At 51.0% G+C, this 21,536-nt stretch overlaps 1 protein-coding gene across 13 annotated transcripts in view; it reads left to right on the top strand.

Moving 5' to 3' along the window:
- Positions 1–21,536, top strand: part of HDAC4 (histone deacetylase 4) — a 290,984-nt gene that overhangs the window by 118,885 nt on the left and 150,563 nt on the right. For 12 of the 13 annotated variants that reach the window (XM_036857353.1, XM_036857352.1, XM_036857359.1 and 9 more), the window contains one exon: positions 18,432–18,503. The exons of the other annotated variant lie outside the window; for it this stretch is intronic. In XM_036857353.1, coding sequence (XP_036713248.1) covers positions 18,432–18,503 — 72 coding nt within the window. The remainder of the gene's footprint in view (positions 1–18,431; positions 18,504–21,536) is intronic. 13 annotated transcript variants of the gene reach the window in all.

Raw genomic sequence — 21,536 nt, 5'->3', positions numbered from 1 at the left:
AGAAAAAGCCAGACGATTGGTGTGTGGAGCGCTTTGGGACCTAGTCAGTGCAATTTCAAGGATAGCTATAGTTAATTCTTATTTCATTAATGAGGGCTATATGAATAAAGGTAAAGAAATCAGAGCAAAGGACAAATGATGGTCTATCAAAGAGAAGGAGAGCCCAGAAATGCATGTTTTAAGTCCTGCATAATTATTCAAAAACAAACTAAAATTTGGCCATGAGTTTCCTACCCTGTTAAAGTGAAGAGGGAACCTTGTTTATTTTTGGGATTTTCATCATTCTTAAGAGGAAACCAACTAGGTGTTTTAGGCAGTGGCTTTGAAACACACGTACACAGAGACACTGAAGCAAAAGTTTGAGGAAACAGTATTACTCATAATGAAAGTAGTCTCAGTAACTATATGACGGTTTGTATTAACTTAGTATTCAGTCCTTATCTGTATTGACTTACATGTTAATAGTGTATTACCTTACCCTTGCTCTTACTCTTTCACTTTGGAAATGGCTTCCTTCTGTCTGAAATAACCCATTAGTTGTTATTTCAGCAGTGGTTTCTTCGTGGTAAACGTTCTCAATTTTTGTTTGACAGAAGATGTCTTTTTCTCCCTTTTTCTTGAGTGGTAGTTTAGCTGGGTATAGAACTGCAGGTGACTTGTATTTCACTTAGCAGTTTTAAGGTATTTTATTGTCTTCTGGCTTTTTCGGTCGAAAAGTTAGCTCTCAATCCAGTGCTGTTTCTTCTGAGGTAATCCGAGAATTATATATAATTCTCTGGATGACTTAAGTCTAGCAAGGTTCAGGAGCCTGAGGTTGTGATTAATTTTGTATATTGTTCAACTCTGTACTTTGGACGCTAGTGGTATCTATGTTTCCCAAAGCGTGAAATTGGTTTTTGCCGCAGGTGCCCCTGTTAATTCAGAACATCAACCAAGCAGCCCGGATTTGACCACTATTGTTTTCCAGTTCCTCTTTCCTGCAGTTGAGCTAAAAGGTTTGCCCTTCTTTCTAATTGTCTGTGGTTACTTTAATGATCGGTCAGTGATAACCGAGTACCCACCTGATGGTGCTGATTTTCATTACAGATTGCTGTCATGCCTAAGTAGTTGGACATAATCTGTTTATATAGGTATAAGAACCAAAGAAATTGGTTATAGATTAAGAAAGGCTGCTTTTCTGGGGGTTTTTTTGGTGTAATTTCTACAGATTTCCTTCGCCCCACGATTCTACTCATTGTCAGCAAACTAATATGGGGGGCGGGGGGCGGAGAGTGTACATGATTTCTCATCTGATTTGAACTTTGACAGGAAATAACTGTTCCAAGAATCATAATGTCTCATGAGAAGATTAAGCTATGTCATCAGTTCAGCGTAATCTGGACAGGAGGTAAACTTTGGGGATGGAAATGTGCCTCAAGCTCTCACTTGAATCTACCTGCTGTGGGTGGTCAGAACTCTCGCTGGGTGGTGTGAGGTGTAGGCGGCTTAGCCAGGTGGAGCCTCTGGCCGCCTAGGCCAGGGGGCTGTTCATCCTGAAACTGAAAGAGGAGGGCAGGGGGCAGGGCACAACCTTTAAAAGAATGCCATAGCCATAGGACACGATAAAAACTGGTTAGAACCAGCTAGGTCCAAGATGGCAGAAGATTCAGCTTCCAGTAACCTTGAGCCTCACTATATGCTCATTGTAGTACATCAGCATCTAAATGACACACCCACAGGCTCCATGACCAAAAAAGGCCAAAAAAGCAGGTGGTGGCCCAATTCCTGGAAATCCCTGCCCATTCTCCAAGGTAGTTGGAATAATCCTCCCACTCATTAGCCTGTGAAATTATCCAGCCCATAAAAACTAGCCACCCCGTATTTCGGGGCCTCTCGCCTTCTGAGACAGACCACATTCTGCCTATGGAATGTGTCTCTCTCTAAATAAATCCACTTCTTACCTATCACTTAGTCTCTCACTGAATTCTTGCTGCGACGAGACATAAAGAACCTGAGCTTAAGTCCTTAAGTCCTTAATTCCTGAGACTACGAGACTACGTGTGTGAGCTCAGTTAAAAGACCGTGGGTTCAAGTCCCAATCTGGGTTGTGCGGTTTCAAAACCAAGGGCAAGCAGAACATTAACCGGTGATTTGCTTGTAGAGAAGAATCTGGATAGTTCTCTACAAGAGTGAGAGACACAGGGTCAGGGACCCCCCCGACCCTGTCTCTCTCACTCAGACCCGGTTACTCTGCTCCGCATGTCTGTCGGGGGGGGGGGCGGGGGGAGGGAGGAGAGAAATGCTTTGTTTCTACTTTTTTCTTCATTCAAAAATTACTCCGTTACAGAACAGGGAAGATAAGGGATTGTCGTCTAAAAATCTGGATATATCTGTTCTCAGAACTATGAAGCTTTCAAAGTTTGGCAGGTTGTTTAAAACAGCCATTTTTAACACACTGGCAATTGGAAAACAGTCTGCTACTTCCCGGTGTGGCCGGGGCCGCGTCTGTGCTTTGGAGGAGAAGGGGAAGGGAGGTGGCCTGCACCGGCCCCTGGGCCCGCCCGAGGAGGACTCCACGGGGCGCTGGAGCCCTGGGAGCAGAAGCTTCCCTTCTGTCCCGCTCTTCCCTTGTGCCTTTTGATTTTCCTCCGTAATTACTGCTAAATGCCCTGGGAGCTAACCAGCCTGCTGTCGGGAGTGAGGGCAGGAGGGCTCACTCCCGCGGCTGGGGTCTCTGAGGCACATGCACCTGTGAGCCGCTGTCAGTCGGGGGCGCTTTACTCGGGGAGCCTCATCGCCTCCTGTCAGTCCTGTGAGGTGAAGCCATGCACCCATTTTACAGATGTGGAAAATGAGGTCAGGTCGTTGGTGTGAGGTCAGGGGCACCCAGGAGCAGATCTGGGCTTTGGTGCCCGGCACCCGGTCTCTACACTCACAGCCAGAACCTCGGTGCCAGCCGCCAGGGTGCCCGGGACTCCCCGGCAATCGTGCAGAAACCGCAGGCTGAAGAGAATGCAAAGGACAGACGCCCGTATCCTGTCACTGACGTCCGCGCCGCTAACGTCTGACAGCGCTCTGCTGCTCCTCTCAGTACCTCTATTTCTAGAAGGTTAAATAGAACACGATAGAGTGTAATCACTGTATTTTTAGAAACTGAAGTTTGTGTTGTATAAAAATGGTTACAAGAGGAATAATGATAAGGTTTAGTTCGTCTTGATTTGGGGGAAGCTGTGCTCTGTAGAGTATATCCATCTTGCGTGTAACAAAAACGCAATAGTGATTTCTACAGCTTGTGTACCATCTTTTCAGAGGACCCAGGAAAGCTAGTTTTGCTGGAGGAAGGGGTGTGCTGGGGTGTTTCTGCATTAGATAATAATGAGGAAATTCTCTTGCACGCGTGGACACCTTTGAATAGCTGACCGCCTCGTGCAGTGGGAGCCCGTCCTCTAGGCTCCGAGGGGCACATGTGAGGCGTGGAGCAGGTGACGGTGGGGCTGTGGCTGCACGAACCTGCCTGGGAGACCGGAAGGCTCTCTGCGCATCAGCTGAGATGCTGACAGCTGCGCATCTGCAGGGCGTGGTTTCTGTGCCCCGCTCTTGCTTCTATGAAGTTATCTTTTAAAAAGTTAAGACAGTGGATCTAACTTTAAGAACAGCGTGCTGTACGTTATCAGGTAGTACAGAAATGAGAGAAAGTCGAGCTTCCTGAGACGGTTCGAAGCTCATGTTGCAGGCCCCCCGCCCTCCACGGCGGCCGCTCCGCCGGCGTCCACTCACCGCTGGCGCATCTGTGAGCTCCACGCTCCAGGAGGACCGCGTGCCCGTGAGGAGGCCCGTTGCAGGCTCACCGGCTGCACTTGTAAGTTGAGATGAGATGTGGGGTGCACGGGGGAGGGGCGGAGGGGTACCATGTGGACGGAGGAAGCCTGTTACCCAGTCCCAGATCCGGCAGCTCTTCTCCGGGCGCCACTCACGAGCCAATCCTCTGCCGTCTTCCTTTGGCCGCGATCCCCGGCAGCAGGGCCCGGCTGAACGTGACAGTCGGGTGTCAGGCTGCTTCCCGTCCAGGGGCGCAGAGCAGGGCAGCGTCGGGGAGGAGGCTTCTTTCCTGGCCACTTCCGGGCCGGAGCCCTGGAGATTTTCACTTTTCCTGGTGGAGTGTCACGTGTCACTGCTGAGCACCAGCCCCGGAGCCGTCAGGACTCCTGCTGCTGCCCCGCCAAGCCCGTGATCGAGCGCCTTCTGTTCTGTGCCTGCTGCTCCTGTCCCAGGGGAGCTCCTGGGGGCTGGTGCCTGGGATGGTCCCGGAGCAGCCACTGGGGACAAGCTGCCACCACGCGGAGCTGCCCCGACAGCCCCTGGGAGGGCGCGCGGTTCTCGGGTCGCACGACACGAGTGTCTGGTCACATCTGCCCAATCTCCAATTCACTGCCACCCCGCTGGTTCTGGTGAGGAGGCCCAGGGTCTCTGGAGACCTGGGTGCCGAGGGTGAAATGGTGTCACGAGTTGCACGCCTCCTCCGTGGCCCACGGTCCCTGCGGGCAGGCCTCCCGTCAGTGCGGGGCTGCCAGCGCCTGAGGCCGGGTCTGGAGCGCACTGGGCTCCTAACGGTGTGCTGGTCAGAGAAATGGAACTGAAGCCAGGGCGGTCCCTGTAACCGGAGGCCGTACGTGCGGCCCGGTGGGAAGCGTGCAGCGTCCTCACGGTGGCCGGTGCTCAGGCTGTCCTGGCAGACACCTGCTTGGCCGCAGGGCACGGCCGGGTCTCCTCCTCCAGACGAGGGTTAAGTTGTGAAATGAAGAGCCTCTGTAGGACTGTGCGTTTCAGTAAGGCATGAGAGACACTAAAACCAGCGAGATCCATGAAACATACTTTCACCGCTGGTATGTATTTTAAGAACCGTTTCCTGACACAAGATTTCTGGGTGGGGTAGGTATCATCTAATATCCAGTTCCTTTTTTATTTCTTTAGCAGCTCAGCTAAAGAACTTAGTAGTTCAGAAGGCTGCAGCCCCACCCAAGATGCTGAGAGTCTGGATGGCAGAAATTAGGACAGCAGTGAAGGTGCTGTTACGGACGGGGAAGAGCATCCTTCAGACTTAAAAACTGGCACAATGAGTGGAATAAACCAAGTGAGAATATTTATTAACTTGAATTTTGAGCCACTGACAAATCCTGAACTTCTATTTTTTTCTGAGAAAGTCATAAGGAAAGTATCAGAGGGGGTTTCGAAGTTCTGTTTGCCCTTTAAAGTAGGTCTCTTAGAGCCAACAAGGCCAGTGATCTGTGTTCTTCATCTCCCGCCTCCCCCCCCAGCACGCGTGAGCCCACCGCAGTCCCCTCCCTGTCCTTCACACTCCGAGAGGGGCCTTGCCTTCCAGCCACCCGCCTCCCATCCAGCCGGAAGTCCTGGCAGATCACCTTCAAAATAGATCCCAAATCAGACCGTTGCTCCCAGCTCCGTGGCCACCGTCCTCCTCCAGGCCTCAGAGACAGCCTCCCAGCTCTTCTTCCTGCTTCTGTCCCCTCTTCGGTCCCTCCTGGCCCTGGTCAATACTCTCTGCCTCCAGGCCTGGGGCCCCCCGACCCTGTCTCTCTCACTCAGACCCGGTTACTCAGCTCTGCTGCCTGCGACCCACCAAGCTCGTTCCACCTCAGGGCCTTTGCACGTGCTGTCCCCATGCCTAGGATGCTCTTCCTTGGGATAGTTGACACGGCTCCTTCTCACCTGCCATTCAGGCACTGCTCAAATGTCGCCACCTCCCAAGGACCTATCTAAGGAATAACCCCCATCACATCCTGTTCAGCACGTGATCCCACACAATCTGTTTATGTGTGTCACCTCCTCTTCACTAGTGGAAGTTTGGGGTGCTGGAACTCGATGTCGCTCAAGGCTGTATCCCCTGGAATGAGGACAATCTCTCTGTAACTAGTTCAGTAAAATTTGCTGAATGACTGAATGACGTGATTTGGACCTTGTGGCTTGGTGGGTCAGCGCTTAGAGGCGGAACTTCCTGACCTTGATCAAGACAACCGTCACCATCTCTCTTGCTGACTTTCTTCATCTTTAAAATGCGGACAATAATAGTATTTATGCCATTCGTTTCCTGGTGAGGACTGACCGAGCTGATGTGAATGAAAGACTTGGACGGTTACCTGACCCCTAATCAGTGCCTGTTACTGGTTAGCTGTTATTTCTAAGTTAGAAGGTAAACTTGATTGATGTTGTTTAGGAGCTGGCCAGAACAATGGTTTAGAAACAATGAATTATATCAATACTAAATATTGTCTTAAAGAGAGCTGGGGAGAAAGTCTCTCCACCCAAGGCGCTGTGGCCACCGCACACCGTCAGCAGACGTCGGCCGGAGGGACACGAGGGTCGCGTGTCCCTGGGGCAGCTGCTGCCGCGTCAGTCCGGCCTCTCTCAGTCCCTCTGGGCCCTCCCATTGCATTAAAGGGAAAGGGCAAAGGAGCCCTTTTCGAGACAAAGAACTAGCAGCGCTTTCGAGCCCGACGTGGCCGGGAGGGTGAGCAGGGCCTTAGCTCGGGCGTCCATGTTGCCCGGGCCTCCGGGGCACGCTCCCCGCAGACGCTCTCCAGCCACACTGTGAACTTGCCTGCGCAGACTTGTTCCCACTGCGCAGACTTGTTCCCAGTGGCCATTTGGGGTTTATTGTTTTGAGTTAGTGGCTCATTTCTCGTGAGCTGCTTATTAACATGTACCTCTTTTCTGGCTTCCTGTCACTTAACCACAAACACCTCTCAGCTACTCTTTCATGCTCAGCAGTGTGGAAAGCGTGCGGGAGCTGGTCACCCAGCCAGTGGTTTTAGTGGCTGACCCACAGTTTCAGGAGATGCGTCGCCCCATCGGGTGTCTTGCTGTGGGATGAGACGTGCGTCCTCTGTGCAGGCGGGACCGCCCGCTAGCATCACAGAGGGGCGGATGAGGTGGGAGGGGCACGTTTTGTATCTTTTTCTTTATTTACATTATTTTATCTACTCCTGTGTCAGTTTACCTCTCCACTTAACACATGAGGAAACTGAGGCTGGGTTGAAACGACGTGATCACTGATGAAGCTTTTCGTGCTGGGGAAGCCAGGCCTGCCCGACCCCGCGTCCCCCGGGGCCACACGGCCTCCTTCCCGGCAGAGGTCTGCTCTGTCCGTGAGGGGATGAACTCAGGTGGGAGCTTTGCTCCCTAGACTGCTCGGCAGTTACGAGGTGTTGGTTCAGAAGGTAGGACAGCGGCAGAAAACAGTGGTGGCGGGATTGCCTGTGGATTTTCACAGGCGTGTGGATTGGTCTGAGCAACCAGAGGAAGCGTGGTGATGGACAAGTGGGCTTCAGAGCTAGTTTTCAGTCTTTGCCGGTAACTATGCTACTTCTTGTCATTACGGACGTGAGCCGGGGGTATCTGTCCAGAAAGCTATTTTGCGTCGGCGCAGAGATGCGTGTTCACTGCGTGCGCTTGTGCGGGGCTCCCATGGGACTTCTGTGGTCCATTATTTGTTACACAGAGTCTGAGAAATCTGCACCTTTTGCATCCGAGGTTCTTTCCCCTCCTACGTCTCCAGAGCTCTACCAACAGCTTTGGAATGACTCACTCAGTTATGTCCTCCCCACAGGGCAGAGGGACAGCCTCTCCGGAGCAGAGACGGATCTGTTTTCAAAGGCGGGCAAGGACACTTTCTCCTGATTTTCTAAGTCACTTATTAACGGTTGAGCTGGGCCGGGCCACGCGATGGGGGCAGCTGAGAGCTGTCGGCTCGCTAGGGAGGGAGGAGGAGGAGCAGACCGTCCCTGGAGGACCATCTGAAAGGCAGCTGAGAAACTCCCCTCAGGAAAGGCTGCCCGGGACCAGGGAGAACAGAGCCGGCCTTTGTCTGGCCTCCCAGGGCACAGCGGCCTGGGCTCCAGCGCTGCCCACCCGCGAAGCTGTTTTCTTTACTCGCTCCCTCGCATATCCCTCCCTGGCCCTCACTCCTTCCCGTCGTGCAGCTCCGAGCTGGACCTGGGACCTGGGGACCGGACAGAGCCTGCTCCGCCCCGGGCAGCTCTGGTCCAGGCCCCTCCTGGTGGCCACACTCGCTGTGTGTCCTTCCTCACTACCAGAGCTTTCTGGTCTGTGGGTCGTATCTCAGATCGGTGAGGGCCGGTCCACCCTTGCCGGGGCTGAGTTCATCCTGACACCAGCCGGGGCCTGTGTCCTGCTCATCGTCACATCTCAGTTGCTCAGGACCCATTTGCTGAGTTGAATGTGAGCTGGGAGGGTTTGTTTGCTTGCACGGCTAGGGGCTGGTAATAAACTGGAGATTGTTAGGAACGTTACTGAGAGGACTAGTTAGACTGAGGAGCTGGCAGATGTGACGCGAGGACAGATGCTAAGGAACAGGAAGAGAGGGCATGTCTTGGCATCTCTCGAAAACTCTTATCATGAAAGATTAAAAAAAAAAAAAGACGAACTGTAGTCTATATAGTGAGATCCCTGTGCCCATAGAAACCCTGAGCTTTCTGACCACTCCCACTTCATCAGGTCCCCCCCTCCAAACTTTATCCCCTGGAGAATTTAAAACAAACCCCAGATGCCACAGCATTTTCCCATAAACACTTCAGCGTGTGTTTCTAACAGATACAATCCCATTGTCACACTCAACAAAATGAATACTAATTCCCAACTGTCATCTTATACCCAAGCTATGTTCCATTTTTGCTCATTGTCTTTAAAAAAGTCTTGGTACTGTTATTTGTTCAAATCAGGATGCAAGCCTTGGGACTGAGTGACGGGTCTGCAGTGTTTACTCTGTAGCAGCTCTCCTACCCGCCCCGAGGAGCTGGGGCTTTTGCCCTTCGATTTTGTCCTTCCACACCTGACGGATCAGAGCCTCCTGGTGGCCTTTGAACCTGTTCCTTTAAACACGTATTTCCTATAAACTGGTAGCTGGAGCTAGATTTGATTTCCAGGGGAAGGACAAGAAAACCTCAAAGATCAGCCCTGACCTTTGCAAAAGTCTGCCTGATTTTCCTGAAGGAAAAGTATTGCCTAGAGAAAAAGGGTCTAGCTTCCATTTTCATTTTCTCTGATAAGTACACGTAAACTGTGTTGGACATGCCTCAGGAATTCATAACACTTAGCTCATTAAAGTTTAATTCATATTAATGGGCACACACAAGCTTTATTATAGAACTTTGCTATTTTTCCGCAGCTTGCATGATGAGGAAAAGAAACATTTAATGGGTTGAGACGCTGGAGGCTCTTAGCAGAAGTCACGGGGAGGTGCCCGTCTGGTCCGCCTGAGTGTACGGAGCACCTGAGTGGTGCTGGCATCAGTCAGGCGGGGGCTCTGTTGGATGTGGCTCTGAAGGATGCCAGAGGGATGGGGGGCCCTTCAGCAAAGGAGGCGGGGAGCAGAGGGGAGGGAGGCCAGGTGCTGGGGGGAGTTTGAGACCCCTGGGGGGTCAGGGGAAGGGCCCTGCGGGAATGTGAGTATTTTGCTGACCTGATGAATCATTTCCGTCTGTGACATTTCAGTGTACTGAGCCCCCTTTTATGATTTAAATGAACAAGAGGGCCAAGCTTCCAGTAGGAGGATTCCACAGGTCAGGTGCAGGGAATGCTGGCCTCCCCTGAGCGTCCTGGGACACCCCCGCGGGCTCCGCACAGACTCACGTGACGTGGGAGGGCCCGGGGTGGGGGTCAGCGGGCGAGCCTGGCCTGCAGACCCTGCCCTGCGCGCCCATCCTGGCGGCCGGGCCTCCGAGCAGCTGGCCGGTCCTTTCCATCTTCACTCAGGCGGCGTCGGCGCCTTTCACCAGGCGCGAGAACTGCGTACTTTTCCGTGCTTCTTATAAAGGGCAACTGATTTTTAAAAAACTTTTTTTCCATCGAGGGGTTTTAAAATTAATTAATTAATTAATTAGTTTATTAACATCTTTATTGGAGTATAATTGCTTTACAGTGGTGTGTTAGTTTCTGCTGTATAACGAAGTGAATCAGTTATACATGTACATATATCCCCATATCCCCTCCCTCTTGCGTCTCCCTCCCACCCTCCCTATCCCACCCCTCTAGGTGGTCACAAAGCACCGAGCTGATCTCCCTGTGCTATGCGCCTGCTTCCCACTAGCTATCTGTTTTACATTTGGTAGTGTATATATGTCCTTGCCACTCTCTCACTTCATCCCAGCTTACCCTTCCCACTCCCTGTGTCCTCAAGTCCATTCTCTACGTCTGCGTCTTTATTCCTGTCCTGCCCCTAGGTTCTTCAGAACCACTTTTTTTTTTTTTAGATTCCATATATATGTGTTATTAGCATATGGTATTTGTTTTTCTCTTTCTGACTTACTTCACTCTGTATGACAGACTCTGGGTCCATCCACCTCACTACAAATAACTCAATTTCGTTTCTTTTTATGGCTGAGTAATATTCCATTGTATATATGTGCCACTTCTTTATTCATTCATCTGTTGATGGACACTTAGGTTGCTTCCATGTCCTGGCTATTGTAAATAGAGCTGCAATGAACATTGGGGTACATGACTCTCTTTTTTTTAAAAAAAATATATATATATTTTAAATTTATTTATTTATTTATTTATTTATGGCTGTGTTGGGTCTTCGTTGCCACGTGCGGGCTTTCTCTAGTTGCGGCGAGCAGGGGCTACTCTTCGTTGCAGTGCATGGGCTTCTTATTGCGGTGGCTTCTCGTCGTAGAGCACGGGCTCTAGGCACGTGGGCTCAGTAGTTGTGGCACGTGGGCTTCAGTAATTGCGGCTCGCGGGCTCTAGAGTGCAGGCTCAGTAGTTGTGGCGCACGGGCTTAGCTCCTCCACAGCATGTGGGATCTTCCCGGACCAGGGCTCGAACTCATGTCCCCTGCATTGGCAGGCGGATTCTTAACTGCTGCACCACCAGGGAAGCCCTACATGACTATTTTTGGATTACGGTTTTCTCAGGGTATATGCCCAGTAGTGGGATTGCTGGCTCGTTTGGTAGTTCTATTTTTGGTTTTTTAAGGATCTCCATACTGTTCTCCATCAAGTTTTATAGTAGCACACACAGCAACGCAAATATCTCCACCGGAGGAATTCTGCCTTTTCTCCTTAAGTTAGTGTGTAGGGACCCGGGGCTTCCATCCTGCAGGATCGGCCCTCGAAGTGGCCCCACATTGCGGGAGCTCAGCACCTCCGCCCCCCAGCATTGGTCTCCCCAGGCCTGACCCACGTGCGGCTCCAGATCTGAAAGCCTCTTCCTTCTCAGCTGAGGCTCCGTGGCCAGGAAACGAGGCCACCTCACCCTCCAGACCCTCATCACAGACGAACGGGAGCCTTAAGGATCCGGGCGGCAGAGGGAAAACCCAAACTCAGACATTTGTTAGGGAGGAGCCCCTTTCCTTTGCAGACCTTCTGGCAAGTTCTCTGTAAGACCTGAATTCACGACAGATCAGAGGGGAGAGGAAACGGGGTGAAGGGGAGGCATACCATCATTCTTACTGCGAGAAAATAGTCCAGCTTCTCACCAGGCTCCAGGAAGCCCTCAAGATAAGAATTAATTCTCACACAAACCTTCAAAGATGAGTCTGGGAAATGCAGACTGAGGGCCTGGCTGAGCCCTGCCCGTCTGTACCCGGGCTTCTGCTTCCTCCCTTGGGACCCAAAACTGGGCTGCCCTCTGTCCCCGGTGTTCCCACTACCTCCTTGGGAGCAGGTCCACTCGTACTAACTCCTGAGAAGTCATGTGTCAAGGAAAGCTCGGGCCTTTTTACAAGTGTGGGCAGTTTGTAGTGGCTTTCTTCCAAAGAATGCCATATGGAAAGAATGCCACAGGTCTTACTGTGAAGAGACCTGATGGACACACCTCTGCCAGGTGATCAAGGTCAACATCAATGGGATGCGCCATGTTGGTGGGATGTGGTACCACAGGATGGACGTGGCACTTCCCCTCCGTGGTCTTGCTAAACACACAACCCTAGTCCAATCAGGAGCACATCAGACAATCCCAGTTGAGGGGCATTCGACAAACCACCTGACCCGTACTCCTCAACTGCCAAGGTCATCAAAAACAAGGAACGTCTGAGGAACCATCACAGCCCAGAGGAGGCTGAGGGGAGGTGATGACTAAATGTCATGCGGGGTCCTGGGACGGCAAGAGAGCATTAGGGGAAAACCAAGGAAACCTGAGCAAAGTATGGACTTCAGTTAACGACAGCCCAGACATACTAATGTAAGATGTTCATCACAGGGGAAGCAGGGTGCAGAGTATGTGAGGACTCTCTGTACTATTTTTAATTTTTCTGTAAATCCACAGCTGTTCTAAAATAAAAGGCTTGTATAAAAAGGGACAGGAAAATGGGCTGGAATGAAGACTTTGAGTTATTCCTGCTGCCAAATACTGAAGATTCCGTGGCCGCAGGTCTGGAAACAGCTCTGTGAGAAGGAGGAGGTGTGTGCCCTGCTGTCATATAAAGTGGGGGACAGGCAGCCTTGTCACCCCCATTTCATTTTGGTGACCTACATCGAACAAGCCCCACTAAGCACATTTTAGAATATTAATTTTTCCAGTTCTTTTATGTACCTGACAAAAGAGCAAGTGTGGAACTAAGGCTGAAATGTGTGGCTAGGTCTCCAACTCTTTGGAATCAAAAGTAGAAAAGATTTCAGGCCGCACTCGAATCCCTTATATCTGTACGACTTTGTTCCTTTCCTTTGCCTCAGAACTCACTGGACCCAACCAAGTCGGTTTATCCCAGGAATGCAAGTTGGTTTGACATGAGTAAAGGAAGTTACCAGATGAAAGGGGAAATTATTTAACGAAATGAATCGATACAGAAAAGCTTAATAAAATTAAGCACACATATATGATTTTACAGTAGTCTTTGCAAAGTAGAAATAGAAGGGACTTCCCTTAACTTAATAAAGTTATCTGTCAGAAACTTACAGCAAGTGTTATACTTACTCTAGGTGAAGTATTGAAAACATTCCCAGTAAGATCAGAAACAAGACAGGGGTGTCCTCTTTTGCTATTTCTATTCAATAATGTACCATAGATCTGAGCCGTAGAATAAGGCAAGAAAAAGAAATAAAAAGCATCAGGTCTGGAGAGGAAGAACAAACTGTCATTATCATAGGTGACATGATTCTGCATGTAGAAAATTCAAAATAACTTCAGGTAAGTGATTAGAATGAATATGAGTTTAACCAGATGCTATAGTACAAAGCCAGTATATAAAACTTGATTGTATTTCTATATATCAGCAGAGAGAAATTGAAATTTAAAATACTATCTATAATATTTTACTTAAAACATCAAATGTCTGGTAATAAATCTAAAGGTGTTCAATATCTCTACACTCAAAATTCTAAAACATTTTTGAGAGAAATGAAATGAAGTGATATTCCATGTTCATGGATTGGGAGACATAATATTGTTAAGATTCTGTTCTCCCCAAATTCTGGATACAATGCAGTCCTAGAGTTTCTTTTTTCTTTTTCTCTTCTTCTTTTTTTTCTTTGCTGGTGAAACTTAACAAGTTGATTCTAAAATTTATGTAATAAAGGACCAATATTGCCCAGGGTGATTCTGCAGAAGGCAGAGATTCTTGCCTGGCCTGGTGTTAAGAATTGTTGTAGAGTTATGGCAGTTAGTGTGATTATTGGCACAGGTATGAACAAATTGGCCAAAAGGACAGAGGTTTGGCTTGTAACAGAATTAATGTTGCTGATAGGTAGTGAAAGTAAGGCTTCTTAATAATGGTAATGGGACATTTGGCTGTTCTCATGGAAAAAAAAAACCAAAAAATCAAAAACCCTACTATATACCATATAAAAAAAAGTCAATACCAGAGAGATGAGAGACTTACACATAAAAGGGAAAACCCACAAAACTTTCAGATGACAATATGGTAAAATATCTTTACAACCTCCACATAAGGAAGAATTTCTTAAACCTGACACAAAAAGCAAAAGCTTTAAAAGAAAGATTGATAAATGCAACCTTAAGGAAGGAAACTATAGTCTCTGAAAGGACGTCTGCAACATGTGACTGACAGACCATTCGTGGTGACAATCTTTAAAGAATTCTCAACCAGTAAGAAAAAGGCAAACAGCCCAATTTTTAAAAAGGGCAAAAGACTTGACTTCAGAACAGCCAATAAACATGTGAAAAGACGCGCTGTGTCATTGGTCCTCAGGGAGAGGCAGACTGGGCCTTAATGAAACACCCATCATCCCCATCAGGGTAGGATGGGGTGGGGGGGGGGAGGGCAGGGGCTCTTTCCTGGTCACAGTTCCGCCCTCCTCCCTCCGGCCTCTCCAGCCCCGTCTCTTATCGGGTTTTGTGTACCGTTTTTATTGGTCCGAGAAACATAATCTCTTACAGGCAGTAAAATGCAGATCCTCTGTAACTTTGTACATCAGGGAAGGGGTTGAGCCCTTCTGTTCAAGGTCTTAAGTTTTGGTTTTATTTTTTCGTCCTGTAGGTTATGGGGGAGTTGTCATCGAAATGGCTTCAGTATCCACGTTATGCAAGCACCTGCTGGTGGCCTGTGCGTGGCCTGACCCACGTGCTCTGTGGGGTGGGGGCCGGGTGGGCAGCTTGCAGGGCTTCACAGCGTGGATACAACCTCTTGGTGTGGCTGGGGCCTGGGGCCTCCCTGGGCCTGTGTCTCTGGGACCTGCTTGACTTTTCCAGTGGGTTCCAGAGAAGATTCTATGAACTCTTTTGCTGTTTTCTAGAAATTTTAGAAAAATGAACCTGAAAAGTGGGGAGTTACAACTATGATATGCTTTCATTTCTTTTTCTCCCCCTTTTTCTTGTCTTTTTTTCTGGTGTTTTCCTATCTTTCTCGACTTTCTTCCCCTCTTTCTTTCTTAATCCAGATGAGGGCAAATTCCTAGGGGTTGGGGGGGGACTCGGTCTTGGTGACTGGAAGCCCTGGTTGAACGGCACAGGTCTGGCTGAGTACCAGAGTACAGAGTACAAGGCCCAGTGCAGGCTTGTGTCTGGTCTAGTTGTGACGGAGCCAGGTTCTGGGCTGCTAAGTACATGATCTCGCAGACATTGCTCAGCCCTGCAGTGCTGCTTTCCCACGTGTAAAGGCGGGGAATAGGCCAGAAGAGTTGGGAGTTAGGTTCCTTTGGCTCCAAAGGCTACGATTCTAGTTAGAGATACCGCCTGCCCATCACACTGAATTACAGACAAGTGTTGCTTTTAAGTTGGACCCCATCATCTCTAAATGGGCCGCGCTGTTTCTATGCGAGCATGATCACGTGTCCGCCACCGTCCCATGTGCCACCGTGTGCGTTGTGCTCACTCACGGACGAGTCACGTGGTGAGGGAGACACGGAGGACCCTCATGCTCCCTGCTTCTCTGCTGCATGTGTGCTCCTCCGCCAGCTCCCTGAGCCAGATAAAATGCCACTTGAGCACACGAAGTACCACAGCCCCATCCAGCGAGGTTTCCAAAATTAGGCTCTCAAGTGGAGAGAGATTAGGGTGGAAACCTGCTTGCAGGGGTGTTTCACGGGCCAAGAGGAAGTCGTGCTTTGATTCCCTTCTCCTTGTTTCCTTGCATTGCTTTCTTGGCTGCTCTGCTCCATGGCTACGTGGTCACACGCTGGTGGGCGCTTACGTCTGGGCTCTAAGCAGTCTTTCCTGGCCCTTGTAGCCCCTGCCCCTTCAAACGCAGTTTCTCTGTCCCTGCTCTGTCCTGGGGTTTTGTCCAGCTGCACAGCCTCAGGTCTGTTTTGTGAGCCCTGTGATACGGAATTGGATGTGTAAGGCCCTCGGTGGTGTTTGTCACCAGCTCTGGTCCCCGTGACACGGAGCCACAATGCTGCGTCACATCTGTCCCCACGGCTGACTTTCGTGCCTAAAACTGTCATGCACGTGCTGAGCAGCCCCTGCCGCACAGGGCCCTGCTACAGGTGTCTGTGGACTTGGTATATCTTCTCTCCATGTTTAGATCTGAATCCTCCAGGGACTCGAGGGGGCCCTGCACGCCTCCGTGTTCTCAGCCTGGGTCTTCGCCCTGTGATGTCAGGGTCCTCACCGCATGCCCGGGGCCACACACCCGGGCCTGCCAGCCTCGAGCACCCAGACCAGCTAGCGGGAGACTCCAGGGCCGGGACTGGGAGGCCTGGTGTTAGCTTTCCTTCTCTGGGCCTCGTCTCCCGGTGCCCGGTGCCTTCTTGCTTCAGGTTTCTGCCCATTGCCGTTCTATCTACTGCCTTCTGTGGAAAGACCTCTTGTTTTTTGGCTTCTGTGGCCTTCCATTCAGAGTGAGGGGCGTGGGGTGTGCTGGGGGCGTCAGGGTGATGGGGTGGCCTGCAGAGGAGCGGGGGGAGGGACGGGCACGGGCTGCCGGCGGTGCACCCAGCCTCACGGCCTCTCGCTACTCGGTGCGTCTTCCCGCCTCAGCGTGGCTGGACGTCACGTTATCAGGCATCATGGGACACGTGGCTTTGGAGCAAGTGGACCTGCAGGGCTCGGGGCAGACACAAGCAGCTCGATCCAAACTCCAGAAAAGGCCTTCACACGAGCCGGGGCGCAGGCCCGGTGCTACTGCGCCGGCCCCGGGAGCTGGAATTTCCTCATTTGTCAAAAGAGGCAGCTGTGCTGGTTTCTGAGTTTCTAAACTGTGTCTGATTCTAGAACTTTGGCTCAGGTGGAAGCTAAAGGTGGACACTGAGGAGATGACGGTTTGGGGGGGGACACATCAGGTGCGGTGGGACCAGAGAGAATGCCCCAGGCTCGCTCAGACGCAGCTGCAGGGCCGGCAGGCTGGCTCTCTAAGCACCCTGCTCCTGACCCCTGCCGTCGGAAAATGGCAGCTAGACTAGGATTTTCAAAAGTGATTTTTGGTGTTTCTGAAAGTATTTACTGTGGGATTAGGATTTTTAAAAATACGTGTAGACTTTTCTGAACCTTTTAGTTTTGAAAATGAAATTTTCATTTCACTTATTCACGTTCAGGAAAAACGGCTTGAAAGTGCTTTCCATCGCTGTCTTGAGGCCCCTTTCTGAGGGGCGGTGAAGGGGCTCACAGGGCATGGCATTAGGTCCGCAGGTCAGCATCAGACCATCTCAGGGTGGGTCGTTATGCCTGGAGGGAAGCCTTGGTGCAGACGGTCAGCGGCGCGTTCGGGCCTGGTCTGCTTCTGGGCATGGGTGTGCCCCCAGCCCTCGTCCTGACTCGGGGAGCCTGGACTGTCCCAACCCCACGTATGCCCAGTGTCTTGTGAGAGCCACTTTGCTACCTTCAAGCTGCCAGAATGGGGGCGGGGTGGCTGGCTGTGGAGCGGAGACCCCAGATCCCAGCGTTTGAGTCCCCGCGTGGCCCGGGAGCGGCCGGCACCGCAGGGGAGCAGCTCGTTTCCCCCGAGGGTGTGGGAGCACGGCTCACAGGCCTCCCCGCTTCCTTGGGAGGGTCTGCAGTTCTCAGGAGACGCTTTGGGACCTCCTCGGGGTCATTGTTCTTGTCCTTGGACTTTGAACCTCTCCAGAGACACACATGGGTCACGGAACACTGCATTCGAAGGCTGCCTGAGGTGCTGTCCATTTGGGGCAAAAAGCAAAGCCTTAGTGCAGAGTCAGTAGACCTGCTCCTAAGTGTTTTTGTCACGATTTGCAAGTCTGCCCGAGGGGGCCGATGGCCGCTCTGGGAAACCAGTGCTTTCTCCGTAAAATCAGTAACGAGTGTGACCGACCACACGGCAGCGTCAGTAATGACGCGCTTGTCCCTGCGGGCGTTCACACCAGTTGTCAGAAGCTAATTTTACACCAAAAGTGTGATTCCTGGAAGTTTTGCCGGAGTTTCTCTCTTGTCTGTCTGAGGGAATGTGGTCTAAAGGCAGCCTGTGCCAGGTGGAGGGGGGGGGTGTGCTTTCGGTGCCATCTTTGCAGTCAGAACACGATCGGAAGGTGGACCCGGGAGAAACGATTCCTTCCATTGTGAGAACCTGGCCCAGTATCTTCCTAAAAGCGGGTTTGTTTGTCTTAGTTTCCTTGACTGTCCCGCAAGTGGGCAACACCCACGGCCGCTCTCGCCGGGGCCTCCAGGGGCCATGTCTCTGTGGCCCTCGGGCCACGGGTCCATATCTGGGAAGAGGATGAGTAACTCGTCTGTCTTCGTCGTACTGCTTGTGGTCTCTGCAGAAACCCTGAGTGGTATCAGGCGGCTGCTGAAAAGCAGTAAAACCACAACAGTTGGGCCGGACGCCCTCAGGCCAGGAATTGGTGTTTGCCATCTTCGAGATGGGCACTGGTTGGGTTGTTCGACAAAGGGTCTTTTATTTTCTGATTCAGCAAATAAAAATAACACCAGTCTCCTTTAAAAGGGAGAAGGACACATGCATTTCCATTGTTTGCAGGGAAGTGCTCCTTGCAGACCTGGAGCTTAAAGTATTTTAATTGAAATGCGAGCAGTTTCTGAAGCCAAATGCTTTCTCTGTCCTCCAGATGGACTTTCTGGCCGAGACCAGCCGGTGGAGCTGCTAAACCCTGCCCGCGTGAACCACATGCCCGGCTCGGGTAAGTCTGCGCACCCAGCCCTGCTGCGCACGAGGCGCCACCGAAGGGGTGTTTGGGGCTCCGCCGTCCTGGGGGGCTGTGGAGAGAAAGGGGTGGGGTCTCAGGTCCACGGAAGTCGGCTGCTCTTTGCTGGGGTAAAATAGGCCACTGGTTTTGGAAATGTAGTGGGCTTCGCTTAATGCTTCTTAAGTAAGTGGTACAGACATGCAGGTCCTTTCTGTCTTGAACTCCGATGGGGTGTGTTCTTCCCAAAGGTAAGAACTGCTTGTTTCGGGTCTAACTCCAGGCCCTGAGCTGTATGAGAGTCTGGGGGAAGAGCGCTGAGCTTGAGCTGGCGACACCGCAGGGCAGGTCACGCTGGGTCCAGGGCCCCAGGCTCCTCGGGGGGAAAGTGAGTCAGTGATGTCTCCTAAGCAGCTTTCCGTGTGTAACTGACGACGAAGCATCAGCCGTGATTAGAAGTCTCTCATTCCCTATATAAGATTCCTAAATATCATGCCATAGGCAATGTTTTCCAAATCCATATGGCCGTGGGAGCTTTTTCTTTTTCTTTCTGTACAACACTAACCCTCCATCTACTGTCCTCCAGGATTTCAACTCAGAGCCCGGATGCCGTTCTTCACGGGCTCCTTGGCCTTATTGAGACTAAAACGAGCCTCGTAAAGGCCTAGGGTGTATGTAAGGGAACCGTTGTCAGCGTTCCACATACGTTCTTAAGCCAGCGTTTTGAGGGCGGCACTGCTGGCCCCTTGCCTTTGCCGTGTCCTGAAGGCCTCCGTCTATGTGGTTTGTCCCCCGCGGCACCTCCTGAACCCCAGCCTCCCCGTCCCCCCTCTGCCCGCTCTCTCCGTGGGCAGGACTGGCAGAGACGGGGGGCACATAGATGCCTGCCTCTGCCCCGGCCCCCGGCTGACCCACCCATCGCCTCACCTTCCCCGTCCTCTTAAAAAGAAGCTTGAGGCAGGGCTGGAAGTGTCAAAGAAGAGATTTCTTTCTTTGCACAGAGATTCTCTGAAGCCTGCCAAGGATCATTTCTGGCCTCTCCCCAGACGCGAAGCTCGGGTTGTTTGTCTGCGGCGCTCCGGCCTCCTGCAGGGGTGCTCACGCCTCTGCCTCACCCTCCACCCGCCCGTGGAGCAGGTTACTTGTTAACCGAGGACGCTGGGGGCGGGGCGGGGGAGAGGGCTTGGAAACAGCAGCCGAAGACGAAGATGCTCTCTTTCTCATTTTGGCCCCAGCAAGGGAACCAGTGCTGATTTCCCTTTCTCTTGAGTTCATTTTGCCAGTGCCTTGTGTAGCTTGGGCATTTTCAGACAGTTTCCTGGTGCTCGCCCAGTGTGGGATGGAGCAAGAAGCTTTTCAGTAGCTTGATAGACTGTGAAAAGGTGGTTTCCAAGTGAACCAGAAAGTGGGTGGGCTTCAAGTTAGTTTTCTGGCTTGACAAGCGCACCCTGCTGGTCGAGACTTCGTATGGGCCTCCCAGCTCCACGTACAGACAGACCATGGACTGCAGTCCTGGACGGAGGGGACCTGGAATCCTGGTGACCCACTGACCGTGTGACTCTAGGCAAGCCGCCGAGTGTCTCGGTTTTATTTCCTAGATGGGATAATAATGCCGCCTCTGCAGGATTCTTACAGAGATCAAGTCTCTGTGTCTGATTTTTAGTAGTTCCTGGAGAAATGTCATCTCTTAATGTCCTGTGGGCGGGTACTGAACATGGCATGGGACGTGGCTGTGACAGTGCCGGTGTTCAGGTGCTAGGACAGCCCCTGGGGTCTGTTACACCCCTTCTCTTCTTCTGGGGGCAGCGCCCCACTTGAGAGACGGCATATCGGGGAGGGGGCCCCGGTGAAATTGGAGCCAGTAACACTGCACCTCCAGATTCCATTGGTCAGAGTCAGAGGATAAGGCTGTGCTTTCTGGTGTCATCGGGGGTCAGTGTTTTCAGGGTGACTCTACCGGGGGGACATGGTGCCCGTGAGCAGCCGGCAGCGGAAGGAGGGGCGTACACAGGGCTGCGCGCCCCAAGCCAGCCACGGAGGCTTCGCCGTGAGCTGAGCCTTAGAAGCTGCTGAAGTGAAGGGCATCCTTAACACTCCATTTTTGGTCATTCCAACCACTGTAAACTACATTCTACAAAGAAATGTGAATCTCAGCTTACGTAATAATTTGAAAATTAGTACGACGACTTCTGTTAAGCCACATTTTTATGATACGGGCATGGAAACATTTTTAGATGTATTTTTATGTCGATCCCAGTTTGCTGTTGCACATTTTCCAACAATTGAGTTTAATCTTAAGTACTCTTTTGACCCTCGGCGGTACGAAAACAAACTGATGCATGCGTATAATTGGCAGGAATCACTCAGGCATTCACCATGGGAGCTTGTTCCTTTGAACGTACAGCTTCTGCTGTGCGTGGAGGAGTGCCCACGTGGCCCTCCCCTCCTGGATCTCTGCTCATTTCTAGTCTGTTCCTGGCCATGAATGGCAGCACGCTCAACCGCCTTTCGGATAATGGTTCTCTTTAAATACGTTAGTCCTTGTAAAGTCTTACCTCAAATAAAAAAGCACTATTCATACCTTCTATTTTTGGGCCATTTTGACTTGAGACTTGAGGTCATTCCTGCAAGAATCTCTCTTACTAGAAAAGTTTGTATTGCGGAAGGAACAGGCTACAATGCTGTTTATTTTGGATTCATTCTGGTTCCTCCACCTTCCCCCTTAACTTTTTATATGCAAACGAGCCTTTCCTTCTTTTTGTGTTTCTTTTTTTCTTGTTTTAAAGTTTTGCGTTGTGAAATAGTTCTATTATAAAAGAGAGAAAACATAACAACCATGTGCCTACCACTTAGTTGCAACATCTCCTTCATTACTGTTGTTCTGTGTGAGCATCCTATTTCTTCATTTTTTTTGGACTAAATGGAGTGTCACAGTTATGCATGAGGGTACACCATTTCACCCTTCCTGGGAGGTTGTCCTTTTCCTTCCTGGGTGGGGACTTGGGACGCAGACAGGGTGGCAGGAGCCGC

Source organism: Balaenoptera musculus, chromosome 7 (assembly GCF_009873245.2).
Source record: "Balaenoptera musculus isolate JJ_BM4_2016_0621 chromosome 7, mBalMus1.pri.v3, whole genome shotgun sequence".
NCBI lineage: Eukaryota > Metazoa > Chordata > Mammalia > Artiodactyla > Balaenopteridae > Balaenoptera > Balaenoptera musculus.
Note: the sequence above shows the minus strand (reverse complement) of the source record. Positions and strands in the feature narration are given on the sequence as shown.